The sequence below is a fragment of the Mobula hypostoma genome, chromosome 19 (genome assembly GCF_963921235.1).
Source record: "Mobula hypostoma chromosome 19, sMobHyp1.1, whole genome shotgun sequence".
Classification (NCBI taxonomy): domain Eukaryota; kingdom Metazoa; phylum Chordata; class Chondrichthyes; order Myliobatiformes; family Myliobatidae; genus Mobula; species Mobula hypostoma.
Window position 1 is genome coordinate 21012599 of NC_086115.1, and position 9207 is coordinate 21021805.

At 43.2% G+C, this 9207-nt stretch overlaps 1 protein-coding gene across 1 annotated transcript; it reads left to right on the top strand.

The window, feature by feature from the left end:
* Positions 1–491: 491 nt before the first annotated feature.
* LOC134358691 (neuropeptide Y receptor type 4-2-like) lies at positions 492–8496 on the top strand. Its single transcript, XM_063071152.1, has 3 exons — positions 492–636; positions 5571–5785; positions 6614–8496. Exon 3 carries the CDS (start codon positions 6757–6759, stop codon positions 7897–7899), a length of 1143 nt encoding a protein of 380 aa, XP_062927222.1. The 5' UTR covers positions 492–636; positions 5571–5785; positions 6614–6756; the 3' UTR covers positions 7900–8496.
* The last annotated feature ends 711 nt before the right edge of the window (positions 8497–9207 follow it).

Below are 9207 nucleotides of genomic sequence, written 5' to 3' on the forward strand. Positions count from 1 at the left end.
CTGGGTCACTAGATCTGTGAGCAGCAGCTCTGCTAGCTGCATGTAGTGTGGTGCTCTATAGTTGCCAAGAAAATTTTCAAGAACATCCTTGAATACCTTCTGTGTGATTTTTGCCAGATCCACTAGAAGTTCTTCAAATTGCCTGTCATTGATGACCTGTTTGATTTGTGGAACAACAAAATGCCTTCCTTAATCTTGGCATCAGTTATTCTAACTTGAACTATGAACTGAAATAACAAATACTTTATTGTCGCCAAACAATCGATGCTGGAGTGTACAATCATAACAGCGATATTTGATTCTGCTCTTCATACTCCCTGGAGTACAAATTGATAGTAATTATTAACAATTTAAATTATAAATCATAAATAGAAAATAGAAAAGGGAAAGTAAGGTAGTGCAAAAAAAAAACCAAGAGGCAGGTCCAGATATTTGGAGGGTACGGCCCAGATCCGGGTCAGGATCCATTCAGCAGTCTTATCACAGTTGGAAAGAAGTTGTTCCCAAATCTGGCCGTACGAGTCTTCAAGCTCCTGAGCCTTCTCCCGGAGGGAAGAGGGACGAAAAGTGTGTTGGCTGGGTGGGTCATGTCCTTGATTATCCTGACTGCACTGCTCCGACAGCGTGCGGTGTAAGGTGAGTCCAAGGATGGAAGATTGGTTTGTGTGATGTGCTGGGCTGTGTTCACGATCTTCTGCAGCTTCTTCCGGTCTTGGACAGGACAACTTCCATACCAGGTTGTGATGCATCCCAGATATAGGCGATTTTTAAAAAAAGGTGCGTGATAGGGAAATTTCATAATCAGCAGCCCAAAATCCATAAGATACACCAAAAAGATTCAGGAAGCAAAATCTTTGGTTCCATCTCTCCAGGCTGGCTATGAAATCTGACCATTCCAGTACAGGGCTACATTTAATGGTTTTATTTGCCCAGGACTACAGTGAAACCTGTCAAAGTACTTCTGGTTGAATTTTGTTTTGAGGGGCAAAGGGTTCACGTTGGGGGAAAAGAGGGTGCAGAGATTTACTATATGCTGTCTGGATTAGAAACCGTTTTATGAGGATAGGTTGAATGAACTAGGAGGAAAGGAGGATGAGAGTTAACTTGATAAAGGTGCTTAATATGATAAGAGACATAAATTGAGTGGACAGCCAGGAGCTATTTCCCAGGGCAAAAAGCTAATTGGAATAGAGCATGTGGTGGGTGGTGTGTGTGTATGTGTGTGGGGGGGGGGGGTGGCGGTGAGATGTCAGAGGTAAGCTTTTTACAGAGAGTGGTGCATGTGTGGAATGTACTGCCAAGGTTGGTGGTTGAGGCATATCCATAAGGGACATTTAAGAAACTCTTAGATAAGCACATAGATGATAGAAAAATGGAGGGCTATGTGGTAGGGAAGACTTAGATAGATCTTAGAGTAGGTTAAAAGATCGGGACAACATCATGGGTCAAAGGGCCTGTACTGTGCTGTAAAGTCCTATGTTTTATGAAAAGTGTAGTGATAGAACTATAAAATTTTAGATTGAATCATTACGAAACAGTTGTGTTAAAGCAGCAGTCCCTAACCACCGCGAGGAAACGATATGATTTGGCGATGTGAGTCAGCTGCACTTTTCCTCATTCCCTGTCACCCCCACTGTTGAGCCATTATGCACGCGAGGTCATTACCCGCGCGTCATCCATGTCAGCGCGGGAAGAAGATCAACTCCTCGAGCTTGCAAATGACAGCGGGCTGAAGAGTATGTTTGACATAATATCTCTGCCGGCATTCTGGATCAAAGTCAAGGCTAAATATCCTGAGATAGCCACAAAAGCACTGAAAACGTTGCTTCCATTTCCAACATATCTCTGCAATGAATGCAACGAAAACTAAATTGCAGAATAGACTGGACATAAGAAACCCCCTTCGAGTATCGCTGTCTCCCATCACCCCTCGATAGGACCGACTTGTTGCAGGGAAACAAGCCCAGGGCTCCCACTGATTCAGCGATATTGGTGTGTTGCAATGATTTTATATGTTCATACGGGGAAAATATGCGCTGTGTGTTTAATATCCAAACGTTACTTAAAATGTTATGATGCTATTGACTTATAAGTGACTTATATAACCATATAACAATTACAGCACGGAAACAGGCCATCTCTGCCCTTCTAGTCCATGCCGAACGCTACTCTCACCTAGTCCCACCGACCTGCACTCAGCCCATAACCCTCCATTCCTTTCCTGTCCATATATCTATCCAATTTTTCTTTAAATGATAATATTGAACCTGCCTCTACCACTTCTACTGGAAGTTCATTCAACACTTACTTCAAGCTCCCCTGTCCTTCCCTGATAATTGACTATTCGCTATATTCATGCGAGGAAAATATGAGCTGTGTTTAATATTAAATTGGTTAGATAAACGCTTTTAGAAACAAAATTGAGTGTATTAGCCACTTATTACCTATATTCTGGTCGTGATTAACACCCCCCACCCCTGAACAGAATCGCCAAAAACGATTTGCAGGAAAATAATCGGCAGGTACACGCATGCGCACTGTTGCCCGCACAAGGCTTCATGGTCATTGTAGTCTTTCTCTGGGTAAACACAATGTATTTGACTGCTGCTCTTGTCCATTGGCAACCCTACCCTCCCCCCCCCCAACCCCCAGGGTCAGCCGGTCCGCAAAAATATTGTCAATATTAAACCGGTCCGCAGTGCAAAAAGGTTGGGGACCCCTGTGTTAAAGGGATGAAATGGTGTGATTGATCAGTTCATGTTCTTTTGTCTTCGTGGGGAGTTTTCCTCTGGATTCTAAATCACCTGTTTTACCAGGGGCTGTTTGATTCCACAGTCTGGTAAGTACTGCCTTTGTATTGTGGGCAATTGCCCTTGCCTCACCTGGAATTAGGCCCAAGCTTGTCCATGTTCAGACCAAGACAGCCATATGATCTAAAGGCAAGCGACCCTATCAAAAACCAAACTGAACACCCTTGAACAACAGGAATTCTGCAGATGCTGGAAATTCAAGCAACATACATCAAAGTTGCTGGTGAACGCAGCAGGCCAAGCAGCATCTATAGGAAGAGGCACAGTCGACGTTTCAGGCCGAGACCCTTCGTCAGGACTAAGGGTCTCGGCCTGAAACATCGACTGCGCCTCTTCCTATAGATGCTGCTTGGCCTGCTGCGTTCACCAGCAACTCTGAACACCCTTGAGCAGGTATGTTGAGAAAATGTTGCTTGAAGATGCTGTCCATGGCACTTTCCATCACTTTGGTAGCTGGAGAGTTGGCTGATGGAATGAGGCCAAGATGCAAGGGGAAGATATTATTTTGTTAGGTTGCTGGCAGCAAAGTAATGGTTTCAGAGTTATAGCTGGTGATATAATTAGTTCTGGACACCAGATCTTCCACGTTGCCATCTGGTGTTGTCAGCTTTCTTGGTACTTACTGCTGTCATTGCATGAGACTTATTTCTTGAACTAGGGCGAGACCTACCCCTCAGCTTAAACCAATGTGATTGTCAGGTGACAGGGCTCTGTAGAAAGTAAGCAGCTTCTGTTCTACATGTATCCAGATTTGTGTTGTAGCTTCCAGGTGGAGTTTCATTGTTTGGTATATTGTTACTTGCATTTCTTCCATCCTCTCCATACTTGGGGTTGTCCCCGTGTCTTGCTGTGATAATAGAATGAGAGTTGTGCAGGAGTGTAAGGTTACAATGTGTTGAAATCCAGCGCCCTCTGCTGGTTACTCACAGTGGCTCATTAGCTCTTCGACTTCAAGCTGCAAGATTGAAGGCAGATTGAGAGAAAGGGCAAAGAAGTAGCAAGATTGTCCTAAATCCATTTAACATGGTGGTACTCTCATGCGCTGGCCCTTGGGATCCAAAAATGAAGGCAAGCTGGCCTGCTTGTGTGAACTCTGAGCTGGCTAGTGAGGACAATGGAGTTCAGTAGACTCCACTATGGATGGGAGCAGAGGTGTGCTGGACTGGGCAGGTGGGCAGTTTGCAAAGTGGTGTGCTCCATCCCCCTACTAATACTGGGCTTCTGTGTATTCCGATGAATGGATTCTTCTCAATGCCATCCCAAGTTCATCGTTGTGGGGCAGGGATTTCTCAGAGAAGGGGCACAGAACTTCTCTCAATACTCCAAGTGCAGTCTGACCAGTGCCTTATAAATCCTCGGCGTTACATCCTTGCTCTTGTATTCTAGTCTTCTAGAAGTGAATGCTAACATTGCATTTGCCTTCCAAACCACTGACTCAACCTGCAAATTAGCCATTAGGGAATCCTGCACAAATTCTCCCAAGCCTTTGCACCCCTGATTTTTTTTTTTAAAAAAATCTTCCCATTTAGAAAATAGGCTATGCCTTTATTCCTTCTACTAGAGTGCATGACCATATATTTCCCCACGCTATATTCCATCTGCTACTTCCTTGCCCTTTCTTCCAATCTGCCTCAGGTCCTCCTGCAGATATGCTGCTTCCTCAACACTACCTGCCACTCTACCAATGTTCGTATGGTCCACAAACCTGGCCACAAAGCCATCAATTCCTTCATCCAAATCATTGACATATAATGTGAAAAGAAACAGTTCCAAGAATGACCCCTGCGGAACACTAGTGGTCACCGACAGCCAGAAAAGGCCCCTTTTAATCCCACTCTTTGCCTCCTGCCAGTTAGCTAAACTTCTATCAGCATGGGCTCTTATCTTGTGTGGCACCATATCAGCTCTCCTAATGCTGGTTAGTGCAGTGAACCCACCTCTCCCAGTGCTGGTAATACAGAGAAGTCACCTCTCTCAGCGCTGGTAATCCAGTGAAATCAGCTCTCCTAATGCTGGTTATACAGTGAACCCACTTCTCCCAGTTTTAGTAACAAACACAGTGACCCCCAGTTCTCCCGGTGCTGGTAATGGAGCTCATTCCACTGAGTACAAATTTGCCCTATTATCACAAAATACTCTGAGTTCTGACGAAGGGTTCCCGGCCGAAACGTTGACTGTTCGTTTCCACGGATGCTGCCCGACCTGCTGAGTTCCTCCAGCGTGTTGTGAGTGTTGCTTTGTCCTATTATCAGCCTGTCATCCCCGATAGTCTCACTGCACATTGTACCTAGTCTGTACCGACTGCCCCATCCTCAGCCCAATCCGTCGGGTTCCCAACCCCCTGCCAGAGTGATTATCTTTTTACTAATCCAACACTTTTTTTTTCTTATTAATTGATAAATTTGACTTTGAATTAAAATCCGCCTCTTTCAGCAACAATTTTCCCTTCTTTCAGCAACAATTTTCCCTACCACCCAACCAAGAAACAACTGTAACAGTTCGGTCCCTTTAATAAAGCAGAACTCTTCACTACAGACAACTCCATCGGTTCGGGGTTTTGCACATCTCAGTTTGGAGAAAGGAACCGCACAAAAGGCATGGTTAGATTATAAAAAAAGTTCCCCGATGGTTATGTCATTTTTTAAAAATTGGGTTTTTCTCGGAGCACTGGCAAGTAGAATTGGGAAGAAGTGCGGTAGGTTTAGATCTCTGAGAAGATTGATTTGACCCGTAAAAACGGAATTCATTTTTTTGTTTTAGCATCCCGGGAGAGGGCGATCGCATTTTCCACACACCCAACCCGCACGGTCGATTGAACAGTATTTAAACAGCGCCCTTACAGAGTCGAATAATAAAAAAAATCTTTCAGCCTAGCGCTGTATCCCGCACTGAAAAGCACCTGGACAGAACGGAAAACGGAACACCATCTATCAGCGTCCCATCCCAGAGAGGATCTTAAACCTGTACTTTACCAGGTAAGCGTTACGGATGAAACGTGTAACAATGCAGAAATGGATCAAAACCCGCGCCGCCACTGATCAAATCCTCATGACAGTAACACAATTACCAGCCAGTGGGTTCTGCGTTAGAGATAAGGAAAAAAAGGCAGAACAGAGAGAGAGACAGAGGAATATTGCATTTGAAGCACTGGGTGGCGAATTTAATAATTCAGGAGCAGTGGTCTATGTTAACCAGTTTGTGGAGAGCTGGCTTTATTGTAATCGCAGTGCCGAGAGGGGCGGGATCACTAAATAATTAGCAACAAAAGAGATGAGTGTATTGTATTACCAACGGCGAGAATGGTTGTTATGCATATTCCCAGAGCCAGGAGTGCAAGGGAGAGGTGGCTTCGCTGTATTAACCAGCTTTAGGAGAGCTGATTCCACTGTTTTGCCAGCGCTGAGAGAGGTGGGTTCACTGTATTACCAGCACTGGGAGAGTTGGGTTCACTGTGTTACCAGCACTGGGAGAGTTGGGTTCACTGTGTTACCAGCACTGGGGGAGGTGGGTTCACTGTATTACCAGCACCGGCAGAGGTGGGTTCACTGAATTAACTAGAATTAAGACAGGTGGATTTACAACATTATCAGATATGATACTTGATTAAGCTTCAAACTGTGTCCACATTGCATCAAAAAATGTTCAGTAATTTTGCTCAGTATACACTTGAGTTGAAGATTGCATTAGCTCTTTCCAGGATGAAGTCTAGCTTGTCTAATCTGTGCTTTTCAATCCAGATAATTCAATAATAGAATTGTTCTTTGCCTGAACAGTTTTTATTTTGTACTTTTCTTCCCAAACAGATTTTTCCATCAGCCATGTCATTTGTATCCTGCTTTCTCATTGATTTGACGATGGAATCAAATTGCAGCTTTAATCTACAACCATCAGAGTTCCGTTTGTATTTGTGAGTAACAAAACTTTAGCTAGAAACTGGAACTGCTCCATGGATGATGGCCGCATCCGCCTGTCTGATAACTGTTCCCTCCCCCTCAATAGGTCGGCCTGGGACTTCCCTGACTTTGGGAATCCCTGCCCAATGTCAGCAGTCCTCACCAGTTTCCTAGTGGCCTCCTACTGCGCTGCCATGGTGTTCGGATTACTGGGAAACATTTGCTTAATTTGTGTGATTGCCAAACAGAAGGGGAAATCTAATATAACCAACATGTTCATTGCCAACCTATCCTTTGCTGATATCATGATTTGTGTTTTCTGCCTCCCCTTTACAATCGTTTACACTCTGATGGACTATTGGATCTTTGGTGAAGCTTTGTGCAAGATGATCCCCTTCGTCCAGTGCCTGTCGGTGACAGTGTCCATTCTCTCTTTAGTCATGATAGCTCTGGAAAGGCATCAGCTCATTATAAACCCCACAGGATGGAAGCCAAATGTCACCCAAGCTTACCTTAGCATACTAACCATCTGGATGCTGGCCTGCTTCATCTCCTTGCCCTTTGTGATTTTTCATGTTTTAACAAGTGAGCCTTTGATGGACCTCCCTGCTCCTGTAGCAGCATTGGCCAGTGAGGTGATCTGCATGGAATCATGGCCAACCAGGCAACAAAAGCTGATATACATGACTTGGCTCTTTGCATTCCAATACTGTGCACCCCTTGTTTTCATTGCAGTGTGCTATGGCAGGATATACATGAGAATAAGGACAAGGAAGGACTTAATGGACAAAGGTGTCGAAGATAAATCCAGATTGACAAAGGGCAGAAGGATAACCATGATACTTGGTCTGTTGATTCTTGGATTTGGACTTTGCTGGTTACCTTTAAACGTATTCAATCTCATTGCAGACTGGGACCTGGAAGCAATGATGCATTGTGATCACAATCTCATCTTTTCCCTCTGCCACTTGGCTGGAATGGCTTCCACTTGCATCAATCCTATCATCTACGGCTTCCTGAATAATAACTTCAAAAAGGAGCTCTGGGCTATCGTTGTTCACTGTGACTGGAGCAGGCAGGAGGACTGTGAACACTTTCCATTGTCCACCATGAATACAGAACTTTCTAAAACTTCTCTGCGACTGAGTTGTAGGAATACTTCCCAGTTTAATAGACAAAAGCATGCTGCCCAATAAAGAAATATTTCAGACTTTGGAATTTTCCAAATGAACTTTGTATTTATCACTGTTTAATTTTATTCCCCTTGTCTGATTTGAGTTATTTCTAATATTATTGTTATATGGCAAGAAAATGTTTCCATCAGTCTCCTATTCCAACCCTAATATAAATGATAAATCTCTTGCCAGTTAATTATGCCATGTTACAGTTGCTCAAGTATCTTAGATTATGTTATAAATAAGGTGGGTTAATAATATTCTTCGGCAAAATTTAGGATCAAAATTCCACTTGTCGAAACATGGAACCATTTATCACTGACATTCTCTGGTGCCTTGTTAAAATAGTCTTCAGCTTTGCCTGTGAAGTACAGTTCTTTGTTCAGACAGATTGGTAATGTACAGTACTCATTTTCTTTCTGAAAAGTTCACTAAATGACATGTGATTCAGTCACTTATGTATTCCGTCAATAGTTACACTGTTTATGATAAAAATGGTTTGCTGTATTTTACATTGCTCTCATTTTATAATGCTTAAGAGAAAATGTTAAGATGAAACTATATCTGTTTTTGACTTACGGCAATAAATTGCTAATGTATTGAAACACAACAGTTGTTTGTCAGAAAGAAGGCACTTGCAGTGTGTTACATTGTTAAACACTATAGGAACATTACACTTCTGTGGTACAGGACTGGGCAGATTTGTGTTTTACTGCTGACTTCCCATTTCCCTGACAACATACCTATGAATTGTGCAGACAATAGTACTTGACATAATTTTATGTAAACACATAATAAATTGAATGTTTGCCTGTCATTTCTCTGAGACATTCGGATCACAAAACCCAGCAAAGAAATTTTGATAGTGCTACTTCTCTTAAAGCCATCCCGTGTGGCTATGTTTGAGTCACCGGGTGTAGTTTTGATACTAACACAACCTGGTATACCTCTTGTGCTCAAAGTGGCATTGAGTTCCTGCTGAGAAAGACCTCATTAGTTCCATGAGTCAGGTGGAATTACCACAGAATCTCTGTGGAATTTGATTCAAATCATCTTGTGCTCCTTTGATTTGTATAGCACCTTCGGCATAGGGAGGGAATTGCAAAACTGAGGGAGTGTGTGGGTGAAGGAAGACATGTCTGCTAAGATTGGAGCGAAGAATGTCGGGGCGAAAATTCAAGGAATGCAGAATCCTACGATATGGTAGGAGAAGAGGTGTGACTAGGTACAGGTAAGTGGGAAACAAGGTTAGGTTAGAAGGGAATGAAGTGGAATGTATATCATTCCTATTCCTGGAACAAATACCATTGTCTGAAGATCAATAACATT